Genomic DNA, 15,726 nt, shown 5'->3' with positions numbered 1-15,726 from the left:
GCACGAGGACAGATGCAGAGCCTCGGTCTGACGTCATTAAAAGGTCATTTACCACCTTCACAAGTGCAGTCTCAGTGCTATGATGGGGTCTAAAACCAGACTGAAGCGTTTCGTATACATTGTTTGTCTTCAGGAAGGCAGTGAGTTGCTGTGCAACAGCTTTTCTCAAATTTTTGAGAGGAATGGAAGATTCGATATAGGCCGATAGTTTTTTATAATTTCTGGATCAAGATTCGGCTTTTTCAAGAGAGGCTTTATTACTGCCACTTTTAGTGAGCTTGGTACACATCCGGTGGATAGAGAGCCGTTTATTATGTTCAACATAGGAGGGCCAAGCACAGGAAGCAGCTCTTTCAGTAGTTTAGTTGGAATAGGGTCCAGTATGCAGCTTGAGGGTTTGGAGGCCATGATTATTTTCATCATTGTGTCAAGAGATATAGTACTAAAACACTTTAGTATCTCCCTTGATCCTAGGTCCTGGCAGAGTTGTGTAGACTCAGGACAATGGAGCTTTGGAGGAATACCCAGATTTAAAGAGGAGTCTGTAATTTGCTTTCTAATGATCATGATCTTTTCCTCAAAGAAGTTCATAAATTTATTACTGCTGAAGTGAAAGCCATCCTCCATTTGCGAAGGCTGCTTTTTAGTTAGCTTTGCGACAGTATCAAAAAGGAATTTCGGATTGTTCTTATTTTCCTCAATTAAGTTGGAAAAATAGGATGATCGAGCAGCAGTGAGGGCTCTTCGATACTGCACGGTACTGTCTTTCCAAGCTAGTCGGAAGACTTCCAGTTTTGTGTGGCGCCATTTCCGTTCCAATTTTCTGTAAGCTTGCTTCAGAGCTCGTGTATTTTCTGTATACCAGGGAGCTAGTTTCTTATGACAGATGTTTTTAGTTTTTAGGGGTGCAACTGCATCTAGGGTATTGCGCAAGGTTAAATTGAGTTCCTCGGTTAGGTGGTTAACTGATTTTTGTCCTCTGACGTCCTTGGGTAGGCAGAGGGAGTCTGGAAGGGCATCAAGGAATCTCTGGGTTGTCTGAGAATTTATAGCACGACTTTTAATGCTCCTTGGTTGGGGTCTGAGCAGATTATTTGTTGCGATTGCAAACGTAATAAAATGGTGGTCCGATAGTCCAGGATTATGAGGAAAAACATTAAGATCCACAACATTTATTCCATGGGACAAAACTAGGTCCAGAGTATGACTGTGGCAGTGAGTAGGTCCAGAGACATGTTGGACAAAACCCACTGAGTCGACGATGGCTCCGAAAGCCTTTTGGAGTGGGTCTATGGACTTTTCCATGTGAATGTTAAAGTCACCAAAAATTAGAATATTATCTGCTATGACTACAAGATCCGATAGGAATTCAGGGAACTCAGTGAGGAACACTGCATATGGCCCAGGAGGCCTGTAAACAGTAGCTATAAAAAGTGAGTGAGTAGGCTGCATAGATTTCATGACTAGAAGCTCAAAAGACGAAAACGTCATTGTTTTTTGTTTTTTTGTAATTTGAAATTTGCTATCATAAATGTTAGCAACACCTCCGCCTTTGCCAGATGCACGGGGGGTATGGTCACTAGTGTAACCAGGGGGTGAGGCCTCTTTTAACACAGTAAATTCATCAGGCTTAAGCCATGTTTCAGTCAGGCCAATCACATCAAGATTATGATCAGTGATTAGTTCATTGACTATAACTGCCTTGGAAGTGAGGGATCTAACATTAAGTAACCCAATTTTGAGATGTGAGGTATCACAATCTCTTTCAATAATGGCAGGAATGGAGGAGGTCTTTATACTAGTGAGATTGCTAAAGCGAACACCGCCATTTTTAATTTTGCCCAACCTAGGTCGAGGCACAGACACGGTCTCAATGGGGAAAGCTGAGCTGACTACGCTGACTGTGCTAGTGGCAGACTCCACTAAGCTGGCAGGCTGGCTAACAGCCTGCTGCCTGGCCTGCACCCTATTTCATTGTGGAGCTAGAGGAGTTAGAGCCCTGTCTATGTTCGTAGATAAGATGAGAGCACCCCTCCAGCTAGGATGGAGTCCGTCACTCCTCAACAGGCCAGGCTTGGTCCTGTTTGTGGGTGAGTCCCAGAAAGAGGGCCAATTATCTACAAATTCTATCTTTTGGGAGGGGCAGAAAACAGCTTTCAACCAGCGATTGAGTTGTGAGACTCTGCTGTAGAGCTCATCACTCCCCCTAACTGGGAGGGGGCCAGAGACAATTAATCGATGCCGACACATCTTTCTAGCTGATTTACACGCTGAAGCTATGTTGCGCTTGGTGACCTCTGACTGTTTCATCCTAACATCGTTGGTGCCGACGTGGATAACAATATCTCTATACTCTCTACACTCGCCAGTTTTAGCTTTAGCCAGCACCGTCTTTAGATTAGCCTTAATGTCGGTAGCCCTGCCCCCTGGTAAACAGTGTATGATCGCTGGATGATTAGTTTTAAGTCTAATAATTGGTCTTCATCAGTGGACAGTCAGACTATATCAGTTGGACTTTGACTAAAATCTCTTCAAACAGAGGCCCACATCAGAAATGATTTGTTCACTTAGTGTTGTTATTCTCTAAAATGTGTGAATGTATGTTTTTCTTGTGTTCGTGATACGGATGTGTGTGTGTGTGTGTGTGTGTGTGTGTGTGTGTGTGTGTAATATAATACAATAAAATCCATCAATCTCAATCAATCAGTTTGGGAAATATGACTAGGTTTTCTGGCACAACAGTCTGCTTAAAGTGGCACTTCAGTTTCCTTTTCACCTCAATTAACATCTGATTTACTTAACAAAAGGCACATCTCAATAGGTGGTCCAGGTAAGTCATGACATAGCACAAGTAGGGGAATGGGGTGCTTGCTCCTCTATTGTTCCTCAAGCAAGAGGGAGGCCAATGACATCACGACTTCCCATCAAACCAACTCCTTGAATGCCCTAGTCCTTGAAGTTTGTTTGCAGTTGTGTAAAAAAACAATATTTTGCTCTAAACTTTTTTTGTAGTTGTACCGTTTAGTGTGTGTAATTTACTGTATCTATAGGCCTACTTGGGATATCACTTTTCAACAGGAACAGTAAAAAAACTTTCCATCTCTCAATGATGTTCCATGTTGAATACGAGGCTATTAAGAAATATAATTCTACTGATAACATGGAATGGGGAATAACTCACCCATACAGACAATTTCACGTATCCCTTCCCTGCAGAGACCAATGGACACTGAAGGGGAACCTTGCTGTGAGCCGTCTACTGCCGTCTCATCACAGATACCTGGAGAGGATTGCAATCACCACGAGCACACACAGGCGCGCTCTTATATTTACATTTTGCCTGTGCCATATCGTGTAGAATAGTCTACAGAGTATTTGTCTTTGTCCTATATAGCCTAGTAGTGCACTTGTTTTTTCATTTACTGAGGCTAATTTATGCAGCTGCCATGACCATTTTATCCTGACGGGGACTGACTGATGTCTTTACCATTTCCCACTACTCTATCACAAGAGCCATTCGGAAGCACCTGCATCAACGCGCAAAGGAAGGAGCCCAATGTTTTCTACTGCGGACATATGAACCCAAGACATTACGCTTTGGATATAGGCTGCCCGTAGCCATGCAACAACACCTCACATCAAAGATTCTGTGGGGAAGAAGATGCTGCTTTGAAACTGGAGCATTGTTAACCATGATGTAGAGGTTCCTTCCGGCTAAATCGGGTTGGATTATGTAGCCTGCGATAGGCTTGCTGGCGAGTTTACGTTGCCCTGTGATTTGAACCTCAGTTTTCCTAAAGTGATCCATGCCCCTGTGTTTTTGCCTTTGTCAACATGTCCCCAGCATCGGCTGCCACGGCCAGTGAGAGCAGCACCACTACCGTTCCAGAGGAGGACACAGAGGAGAGCCCCCGCGAGGAGGTGAGAGAAGAGAACCGCTTTGTATACCTTCAATTTTGCGCCTGCGGCTGCACGAGAGCTGCTAGGCGAATCGTGCAATTGGCAAAATAGTTAATATTCATATCGCAGCTAAATCACCCATAACCTGAGCCCTAATCTGATTCAGAGATAGCAGCTCAATTACCCACTTATAATAAACGCATTAGGCGCTGCAGCTGCACCAATACGGTTTTTACCGTGTATCATGTAAATTATAAATAGCCTATAGTTTTGACCATATTATTCATTCAATATGTTGTGTAGCTGTGCGTGAGTGTGCGCTTGTTTTTGTCTCGTCTCCAGCCACTGTAAAACATCCAGGTTATATGGTCCCTTTCTGGTGGGTATCAAAATGATTGACAGCCCCCTGTCTGAGGAGATATCGTAATGACAGGCTACAGGCCTATACTCCTGTCAAGGCAAGGGATTATTAAAGCCCTTTAAATATTCATTTATACAGCAATATTAACATTCTGGATGCATTTCACAAACTATTATTATTTCTAATTGCTACAATGAACCCTTCTTGTTTTAATAGTGTCATTCTGATCAGGGAACACTATTGTATAATTATTTTTAGCTGCTGGTGGGTTATATTTTGAGGATTTAATAGGGTTTATTATCAGTTGATAGGATGTGTCACTAACCATTTTAATGTATTCATTAGCTTACATTCACAATTCCTGTTACACTTCTGGATTAAACATAAGACTGAAGAGCTGACAATTCCAATCAAGTAGTAGGTTTAAGTATAGAGATGTGCTAATGTTGAGTCAAACTTTTGTTTTAGTTGGGCATCTCTTCCATTAGCCTTTCTATTACACTAAAGGATTTTTTTGTACCACAGAGCCAGTCTTAAGAGAGTGTCAGCTTGACAGAAACTCAATTGGGGGTAATTCCATGGTAACATAGTGATGCTAAGACTCCGATTTTTCACTTTAAAATGTATGTAAAACAATAACCAATGATTGCGAAGTTAAACAATAAAACAATAAATACAACTCTATGCACAAGGACTACCTTTAACAATTTCCACTGAACATTTTACAAAAACACAATTTACTTGAAGAACAGTGCAGATACAAAGTTTGGTAACAGAATGAGGGTTTGTGCTGTTGATGCCATCATTCTGTTACCAAACTTTGCATGTGCAAAGTTCTCGAAATTTCACGAAATTATTGTTTTATAACGTATTGTAGCATATAAAAATAGGTCATTTACAAGTGGAAACACCATGTCACAGGTAGTGGGAATGAAAGCCTGTCAATCTGACTGTCATGGTTGTGTGTAGGAACGGACCAAGGCACCACGTGCGTATCGTTCCACATCTTTATTTCTATGTGAAACTATGCAAGACAGACAATAAACTATAAACAAAAACAACAAACCGTGACGAAGAGGTGCTACATGCATAAACTCAAAATAATCTCCCACAAACACTAGTGGGAAAAACAACAACTTAAATATGATCCCCAATTAGAGACAACGATGACCAGCTGCCTCTAATTGGGAATCATACGAAAACCCCAACCTAGAAAAAATAACCTAGAACACAACATAGAAAATGGAAACTAGACAAAAAACCCAACATAGAAAAAAGAAACTACAACCAAACATAGAAATAAATAAACTAAACAAAACCCCCCCAGTCACGCCCTGACCTACTCTACCATAGAATAGTATGAGCTCTCTATGGTCAGGACGTGACACTGACAGTGTGAACCCAGAGAAAGCCTAAAGTAATCGGGTAGAAAGTGGGACACTTCTTTAACACCCTCACTTTGTGCTTCATCAACACCATTTGTTGAACACACCTCTGGTGAAAATCAGGCCACCTGAGAGTGTCATCATTATGGCTATTTTCGGCTCCTACAGAATTCATTAGGAAGTAGGCATTATCCATGAAGTAGGCATTATCCACAAAGAAGACATTATCCATGAAGTAGGCATTATCCACCCACACAGCAAGACAATCATTTTTCATATCATTATTTCATTGTATAGTATTAATTCAGCTGCCTCCACATTGTTGATAATTAACTGCCTGGTGCATTTTCCCTAGCTTCACCATTTTACCATGAAGATTCCCACTGCTTTTTCAATCAGCTTTTATCAAATGAAGCTTAAAATGTCAGACGCAGTGACTGCAATGCTTTCCTAATGAAAAATATTAATCAAGTTACATCTAGAATTGACTGAGAAATGGCTGTACCTGCTATCCTGCTTTCCTCTAATGTTTCCCAAACACTCTATAGCCTGTTTCTGCATTGTTGAGGCAAGTGGTTATGATGAATATACGATGTATTGATGTTTGCTATGCATGATATACATCGGACCAGAATAGATCATCAGACCAGACGGTATCTTTCCTCAGGCACCTCGAGATGCTCAGAGCTTGAACATACCCTACTGCCATAGGTAAGGGCAGGCATGCTGTATAAGACAATGTGAAACATTATCTGTTGGACACCAGGCAAATACACAAAAAATAGTAGAAGAAATAAAAGTATTTCCTTCAAATTAAAAGTCTAAAAGAAAATGTAGTGCAATATCCATTGTGCAAACACAACGTGTATCCCTTCAAAGCTGTAGAATGTTAGATGAGTACCAAAGGACACCCCCATCCTCTACAATCAATCATGATCTCATGTCATGCTGCTTAAACTCATATTACTTTATGCTCAATTCAAAAAGAGGGCACAACAGCTCCATGCAACAGGAGCTGGAAAGTGTGTTATGTTAGATTGATTACGGTGCTGGCTAGAGTTTATCCACTGCCAGTGAGTGAATAATATTCCATTGCAGTAGCATATCAACAGAAGGGGAAATTCAGTGCTAAGCCCTCTGCCCTGTGGGGCGTTGTGTTGACAGGGGGCATGGGGACCATGTCATGTGACAAGGTTGGGGGAGGATAATTATGGAGAAGGAACATCTATTATTTACTCAGTGCTGTCATGTTAGGAGCACGGCTTGCTCATGTGTTTTTCTTTTCATAACATATCAGAGAAGGTCTTTTGTAAAAACCTGGAATACATTTTGGCGAAACCTGTATTTAAATCCCCAAAAAGGTTGTCTATACAGTACTATCCTGTATTATACACTGGGTGGTTCGAGCCCTGAATGCTGATTGGCTGAAAGCTGTGGTATATCGTATACCATAGGTATGACAAAACATTTATTTTTACTGTTCTAATTACATTGGAAACCAGTTTATAATAGCAATAAGGCACCTCAGGGTTTGCGGTATATGATATACCACGGTTAAGGTCTGTATTCAGGCACTCTGCGTTGCTTCGTGCATAAGAACCACACCCCCTCGTGCCTTATTGCATAAATAACCTATGCAACGAAAGATAACCATTGAAGCATGATGCCTCCTCTTCATAGCTGGTTGCAATGTCCTGCCTACCCTCTGTAGGCTACTGTTTAGTTCCAACAAATTAATCCACTGCCAAAAGTATCACCCCATGATGTCCAGGCAGCGAGCCTCCTGTACTATACACCATTAAGCCAATCAATCTCTGCCCCCTGTGTGATGACTGATATGCAAATGTAGGAATGAACTGCGCTATAATCCAGCCATCCTGAGGCTTTTGGATCCCTTGCCAACCGTGTGAGTAGGCTGCACTCCCATAAGGCGTGACCAGCTCCTGATGCAGGCACTGGGGCTTGCGGTGCCCTGGGGTGGAAAAGATACCACCAGCTTCATTGTGCCTGGATGAAATGGCTGCATGATTTCTTCTGGATGGTTTGCTCTCTTAACGGTTCACAATTTTGGAATCCAAAGTGTTTTAGATATCTGTTTAAATAAATACTATTTACATGAGTAAAACATTATTTTGTAGCTAATATAGCTAATTTCACTTTTATAATGCTACTGTATATTTGATCAGAAGACTCCTATATCCACATACATAGGGCCATAAACTGGGAGTGCTTCACACTCACTTGAAGTTGCTGGTAGTATATGTGAGGTACTTCATGGCGACAAACGCATTAAATGTTTTCTCAATGGCCTGGAATGGAAACAAGCAGATTCTCATGAAAAGGTTGAGAGTTCAGATGAAGTGTGTGAGCCGTTTGATCTTAACAAGCAAAGACATGATCAAGCGGCTCCCTGCTCAGGCATAAGATATGTTAATGCACTTAGAATGCTGACTATTTCTCTAAATATTTAATGTGTTGCAAAGAGCAGGTGCTTTTGGTGTTTCTATAGAGTTATTTAAAAGATACAGTGAGGGAAAAAAATATTTGATCCCCTGCTGATTTTGTACGTTTGCCCACTCACAAAGAAATGATCAGTCTATCATTTTAATGATAGGTTTATTTGAACAGTGAGAGACAGAAAAACAACAAAAGAATCCAGAAAAACGCATGTAAAAAATGATTTTTTCCCCGCATTTTAATGAGGGAAAAAAGTATTTGACCCCTCTGCAAAACATTACTTAGTACTTGGTGGCAAAACCCTTGTTGGCAATCACAGAGGTCAGACATTTCTTGTAGTTGGCCACCAGGTTTGCACACATCTCAGGAGGGATTTTGTCCCACTCCTCTTTGCAGATCTTCTCCAAGTCATTAAGGTTTCGAGGCTGACGTTTGGCAACTCGAACCTTCAGCTCCCTCCACAGATTTTCTATGGGATTAAGGTCTGGAGACTGGCTAGGCCACTCCAGGACCTTAATGTGCTTCTTCTTGAGCCACTCCTTTGTTGCCTTGACTGTGTGTTTTGGATCATTGTCATGCTGGAATACCCATCCACGACCCATTTTCAATGCCCTGGCTGAGGGAAGGAGGTTCTCACCCAAGATTTGACGGTACATGGCCCCGTCCATCGTCCCTTTGATGCGGTGAAGTTGTCCTGTCCCCTTAGCAGAAAAACACCCCCAAAGCATAATGTTTCCACCTCCATGTTTGACGGTGGGGATGGTGTTATTGGGGTCATAGGCAGCATTCCTCCTCCTCCAAACATGGCGAGTTGAGTTGATGCCAAAGAGCTCCATTTTGGTCTCATCTGACCACAACACTTTCACCCAGTTGTCCTCTGAATCATTCAGATGTTCATTGGCAAAATTCAGACGGGCATGTATATGTGCTTTCTTGAGCAGGGAGACCTTGCGGGCGCTGCAGGATTTCAGTCCTTCACAGCGTAGTGTGTTACCAATTGTTTTCTTGGTAACTATGGTCCCAGCTGCCTTGAGATCATTGACAAGATCCTCCCGTGTAGTTCTGGGCTGATTCCTCACCGTTCTCATGATCATTGCAACTCCACGAGGTGAGATCTTGCATGGAGCCCCAGGCCGAGGGAGATTGACAGTTCTTTTGTGTGTCTTCCATTTGCGAATAATCGCACCAACTGTTGTCACCATCTCACCAAGCTGCTTGGCGATGGTCTTGTAGCCCATTCCAGCCTTGTGTAGGTCTACAATCTTGTCCCTGACATCCTTGGAGAGCTCTTTGGTCTTGGCCATGGTGGAGAGTTTGGAATCTGATTGATTGATTGCTTCAGTGGACAGGTGTCTTTTATATAGGTAACAAACTGAGATTAGGAGCACTCCCTTTAAGAGTGTGCTCCTAATCTCAGCTCGTTACCTGTATAAAAGACACCTGGGAGCCAGAAATCTTTCTGATTGAGAGGGGGTCAAATACTTATTTCCCTCATTAAAATGCAAATCAATTTATAACATTTTTGACATGCGTTTTCTGGATTTTTTTGTTGTTATTCTGTCTCTCACTGTTCAAATAAACCTACCATTAAAATTATAGACTGATCATTTCTTTGTCAGTGGGCAAACGTACAAAATCAGCAGGGGATCAAATACTTTTCCCCCTCACTGTAGCTATTATTTAAAAAAATCCATTGATTCATTCTCATCAGGTATTTGAAATGTATTTTGTCCACAATGCTTGCAGGTATGTTTTCACAGACTCAGATTGGTATTTTCTCTCTCTGTTTCCCTCTGTGCAGCAGCGGCCCCTGAAGCAGTCGCTCAGTAAATCCCTGTGCAGGGAGAGCCACTGGAAATGCCTGATCCTGTCCCTGCTCATCTACGGCTGCGTGGGGGCCATGACCTGGTGCCACGTGACCAAGGTGACGCGCCTCTCCTTCGACAGTGCCTACAAGGTCAAGTCCATGATGTACCACGAAAGCCCCTGCTCCAACGGTTACATCTACATCCCTGTGGCCTTCATGGTCATGCTCTACGTGGTCTACCTGGTGGAGTGCTGGCACTGCCACACCCACAACCAGCTACAGCACAAGGTGAACGTGGAGAGTGTGGGAGAGCGTGTCGGGCGCATGCAGCAGGCCACGCCCTGCATCTGGTGGAAGGCCATCAGCTACCACTATGTGCGGCGGACGCGACAGGTAACACGCTACCGTAACGGAGACGCATACACCACCACACAGGTGTACCACGAGCGCGTCAACACGCATGTGGCCGAGGCGGAGTTCGACTACAGCAACTGCGGTGTGAAGGACATATCCAAGCAGCTGCAGGGCCTAGACTGCTTCCCTGTCACCAAGCTGAGGTTCACCAAGTGCTTTAGCTTCGCCAACGTGGAGTCGGAGAACGCCTACCTGACTCAGCGGGCCCGCTTCTTCACTGAGAATGAGGGCCTGGACGACTACATGGAGGCTCGCGAGGGAATGCACTTGAAGAATGTAGACTTTAAGGAGTACATGATTGCCTTCTCGGATCCGGACCACCTGCCCTGGTACGTGTCCAACTACGTGTTCTGGACGGCCGCCGCCTTCACCTTCTCCTGGCCGCTGCGCGTGCTAACCGAGTACCGCACGGCCTACGTCCACTACCACGTGGAGAAGCTGTTCGGCTTCGACTATGTCCCTGTCACGCCATCTGAGGAGCGACCATATTGCCACCACATCCCTCGGGTCAACACCATCGACAGCACCGAGTTGGAGTGGCACATCCGCTCCAACCAGCAGCTGGTGCCCAGCTATTCAGAGGCTGTACTCATGGACCTGGCTCAGCTCTCGTCAGGTGGCGGCGGCAATGCCAACACCTACTCAATGTGCGGCGGCTACGGCAGCTACCGGCAGAACTGCGAGCGCTGCCACCGCACCATCAGCAGCTCGTCCATCTTCTCGCGCAGCGCACTGAGCATCTGTACTGGGACTAGCCCGCGCATCCCCTTCAGCGGCAGCCGCTTCTCACTGTCGCGGCTGTACGGATCGCGGCGCAGCTGCCTGTGGCGGAGCAGCGGCAGCCTCAATGAGACATCGTGCCCCACAGAGAGCACGCGCTGCCTGACGCCGTCGGGCCAGCTGACTAGCGAGGAGAATCCGCCGGACTACCAGGACGCGCTCTACTTCCCTGTGCTCATCGTGCACCGCAACGAGGGCTGCCTGAACCACTCGCTGCACAGGAACGGATCCTGCGTGGAGACCTCTATATGACCCAGTGCTGGGCCTCCCAGTCCAGACCTGAACAAGGAATGTAATGTTACTGTCCTTTCTCTGGGAGGACACTGACTGGATAATGAACCTTCCTTTTGGATCTTTTTTTTTCTCCATTAGACCACAGAACACATGACACACCAGTGGCATTCCGGAACCCTTCCAGACCTCTTCCAACACTGTTTATCAAAGACAGTACTGAGTTAAATGCACATTTTGAATGCTCACTCCACCTTTTCCATAATTTCCTTTGCAGCCCAGCTCATCTCACATGAGATGCCCTCCAGTGATATGTTCATCATAGTAAGTAATAGACTATGTAACTATCTCAAAGCATGTATGAAAAAAAAACACATTCATAGGCAAAATCAGACAGTCTGCGACAAATGGACATAATGATCTGAGAATGGTATTTGGAAGGACATATGTTGCGCGGAATGCACACCACCACCATTCTGGACCAATCACAATGCTCTGTTCATATCAGTTTGAGTTTCCTTAACCAAAGTGTCATGTTAGCTTCCACACTATCTATAAATAGAGAACATGAAAAGCAAGGTACACTAACAGACATTTGGCCTGAGAATAAACTCCACCTTAAATCGTAGTGCATTTTGCTGTTGTCATAACCAGGTAGCAAACAACTTCAATTGGAACATCTGTTTTCGAAGTTGGATAAAATGTGTTATTTTGTAAGAGTCTTAGAAGGGATGTCTTGTGACTGAAAATCCCCAACACAGCTCAACACAGCTCAAGACAGCTCAACGGTAGAGGCCTTCATTGGAGATGACTCATAAGTGGGGCATGAGTTTAAGGAACATAAACATGATTTATTCAAGCCTTAGAGAGCAATTTGGAGATGGGAAGGAAAACCATGACGCCACATTAAATAATTGAGAGCAAGAAAAGTTTAAAACATCTGACTTATTTTTCTAGTAAATGCATTACTGGATATTTGAAATTATGTTGCAGATATCAAAGTAAATTCATACAGACTATAATTTGTTTCCCCTCTAGCTCATGGTTCTTAATGAAAAGCCTTAGATGCAGATCTAAAATTTTCATTAAAACATTACAATTTGAAACACATTTGGGCTATGTGATGGTGTAGTTGTTTGTTTTGAGGCCAACAAGAGATCTTTTTACGGAATTAAAGTTCTTTCATGATAATGATGATGATGTGAGATACAGCAGTTACAACATCCAGTTAATTAGCAACGGGAATCAAATATCACAGGATGCAATAACATTCCCACTTCCTGACCCTCTAAATATAGTAACATAGTCAGACCCATGAATAATTTAGATCAGGAGGACTAAATGGTACAAATACTTCAAACTGAATCCATGAGAGAAGTCTTTCATCGCATCATTTTCCTTACTGTCAATATTACTGTGTCACTCTTCACTACATGTTAATGCATTTCTGATTAACTAATACATACAACATCAATGTGATTATATCATGTCAACTCAGCTGTCAATAATAACCTCAGCATTGCATATCTCCTATTTTCAATTAATATTTGAACTCAAAATGATTATTAATTACTATATGAAAAATAATTTCCTTCAAACTACCTCATCTTTGTTTTCGTGATTTAAGTGCTTGACTGTGGGTGCTTTAAAGTTTGGCTTAAAACCACACCTAAACCACATAGCTCACCTACCCATTCATCCAAAACTACACCCTAACAACATACTGTACTGTAGCTACCCATTCATCCAACCAACCAACCAACCAACCAACCAGAAATACAAAGGCAGAAACAGAGCAACTCAACTCACTGCATCTCTTCTAGGTAGCAATATACTGATGAGACAGGACATTTAATTGAGGCTGGCACCAATGATCAGGCCCTGAAAACTTCAAGATGTGCTTTGTCTATTGTCAGAAAAAGTAGCTTTAAAAGCAGGACCACGTGCTGATTCTGATGATGCCTATCAGAAACAGCCAGACAGCATCACAGAGACCCAAAATAGACTGAGGGCTGTGTTCAAACACTGATAATGTCAGCTTTAATAATAAACCAGGAGGATTCTTGAAGATCTGAGAATAAACACGATCACAACTGATCAAATGTTCTATGTACTAATGGCTTATTTCCACTAGCAAAGTTTCAAAGCAAGACCAGGTAAATAATATTTTAACATAAGTTCAATAAATGTGTAGAATTCACACCTAGGATTAATCTAACCACTAGGAAGGGTAGCCTAGTGGTTAGAGTGTTGGACTAGTAACTGAAAGGTTGCAAGTTCAAATCCCTGAGCTGGCAAGTTACAAATCTGTCGTTTTGCCCCTGAACAGGCAGTTAACCCACTGTTCCTAGGCCATCATTGAAAATAAGAATTTGTTCTTAATTGACTTGCCTAGTTAAATAAAATAAAAAATCACTTATAAAGTACACAGAATGGGTGCCCAGCTAGCTCATGAAGTGAAAAATCCAACCCACTTCCCCCAGTCCACTGAAATATACACACACATTTTGTAAATAACTCTTAAATGGTTTTGAAGGTAGCGGTCAAAGGGCTTTGTTGCTGTGATCAAACTAAAGCTAACCCTAGGAGCTGGAGTCAATATGGCCCAGGATAAGAGCTAAGCTGACAGCTAGCCAGTCACTTCTGGCCCAGAGGCCTCTGCTATTTAATAGAAAACAACTCTGATGAATTCAGGGTGATGGCAGAGCTCAGTAATCTATGCCCAGGACTCACACTTACAATTCACACATTGTTATTAGATCTATATACACAAAGGATAGATAGGCCTTTCTCCATTTTATGTATCCTACTGACCTCAGATTCTCACAGCCATTCCCATTCTTATCTCAGAAATGACTAGCATTATTGACTAATGGGGATATGTGATTGAATTGACTGTAAACATTGGATTGACCACTTAATAATCTAACGCTGTCAAAGATAAACTCATTCTGCTCATTCTGAAAAAACATACACCTATTTTGTGAAATCCAGTGATCATCCCATGAACAAAAATTGCATTAACAATATACTGGTAGATCTCTTGCAGAGAGTGTAATACCAGTTCTTTCTCTTGATGCGTTTCTTCCTTACACCTTACTACCTTTATAATGTCACTTGCCACTGGCCATTTTAGGAAACTAGATGCGAAGCAATTAAAGGAAGTTGTTCAACCTCAATCCCATTTTCTCGACAACAAACCAAAAAACACTTTATCTATACAATAAAGCAGCAAACAAAAAATACACACCAGTCATAACCACAAGACACTGAGTCCTGTCTGGTTAGTTGTGGCTCACCTCATCAAAAGCGCATCTATGCAACCCCCATAACCAACTCAGGAGTGTAGTCAGGATATCCACCTTACATTTGTCATAAATTCTACCCCTTAACCTTTTCTTATTATCCCTGTCAGCTGACTTGACAGTGCTGTTTGATTTGTTTCCCAGATAGGAGGCTATGAGGATGCACTTAAGTGCCCAACGAATCACAGCATGTGACGCAGCTCTGTAACCATACTGATGCTCCTATAGCAGATGATGGAAGGAAGGTTATTCTAGCCTAGCTAGAGGTCACACATGTCATGGGAAGCACAGTTCACTCAGTCACAGAATGCCCTCTTTTTCATTAGAAGATTTTCAGAGTTTTGATGAGCTCTCTTTAGATCACTCCTATTATGGCTGAGATGGGTTGAAGTTAGGAAACAGTAGATAGTGAAGCCCCAGAGTTTTAGATTTCAACAATGGTAAAAAAAAAAAGATAGTGATACTGGCATTATATTACCGACATTACATTACAGACTCAATAGTCCATTGCTCACTGGCCAGCCTCTCACTAATAAAAAAAAGTTAATTTAATGTAGATAAAACAATTATATCAGATGGCTTCACTGTGATATGTAATTGTGTACAAATAAAAGTGTTTAACAGTGTTATGTTTACTAACCATAAAACAATGAATAGTATTCAAGCACAGCAAACCAAGGTTATCAAACTTTGTTTTTTAGTGACAATTCAGAAAACTGAAAATCTTTTCCTACCACAGACTGTTAACTTCGAACCCTTTATCATAATGTAACATAGAACTAGGCTTGCAAAATTCCGGTAACTTTCCACAAAATCCCGGTTGGTAGATTCCCAGAAACAGGAGGGTATAACCAGGAAATCCTGAATCTTCCAACCAGGATTTCTGAAATACCTGGGAATTCTGAGAAAGTAAGTGGAATTTTGCAACCCTAGATGGAACCCTTTATCGTGTGTACAAAGTGGAGTAATACCTTATAATACTGTATGTACTCTCACACCCAGAATGCTTTTGGGGCTCCTCTTTTTATAATGTTGTGTATAATTTTGTGGCTCAAAACAGGATTGCAGGAGAACGATTTTGTACTG

The 15,726-nt window shown here is 42.5% G+C and overlaps 1 protein-coding gene across 1 annotated transcript; it reads left to right on the top strand.

Annotated features, from left to right (window-relative positions):
- Nucleotides 1-2,734: 2,734 nt before the first annotated feature.
- On the top strand, nt 2,735-15,266 carry LOC106571218 (transmembrane protein 151B). The gene is made up of 2 exons (XM_014144008.3): nt 2,735-3,921; nt 9,905-15,266. Exons 1-2 carry the CDS (start codon nt 3,835-3,837, stop codon nt 11,354-11,356), a joined length of 1,539 nt encoding a protein of 512 aa, XP_013999483.1. The 5' UTR covers nt 2,735-3,834; the 3' UTR covers nt 11,357-15,266.
- The last annotated feature ends 460 nt before the right edge of the window (nt 15,267-15,726 follow it).

The sequence above is a fragment of the Salmo salar genome, chromosome 15, assembly GCF_965601325.2.
Source record: "Salmo salar chromosome 15, fSalSal1, whole genome shotgun sequence".
In the NCBI taxonomy this organism is placed as follows: Eukaryota; Metazoa; Chordata; class Actinopteri; order Salmoniformes; family Salmonidae; genus Salmo; species Salmo salar.
This window is presented reverse-complemented; position numbering and strand designations above follow the sequence as displayed.

Bases quoted from the DNA above. Each gene is read 5' to 3' on its own strand.
- LOC106571218 (XM_014144008.3), top strand. From the start codon at position 3,835: ATGTCCCCAGCATCGGCTGCCACGGCCAGTGAGAGCAGCACCACTACC. The intron at 3,922-9,904 runs GTGAGAGAAGAG...CCCTCTGTGCAG, and splicing joins AGGAGAGCCCCCGCGAGGAG to CAGCGGCCCCTGAAGCAGTC.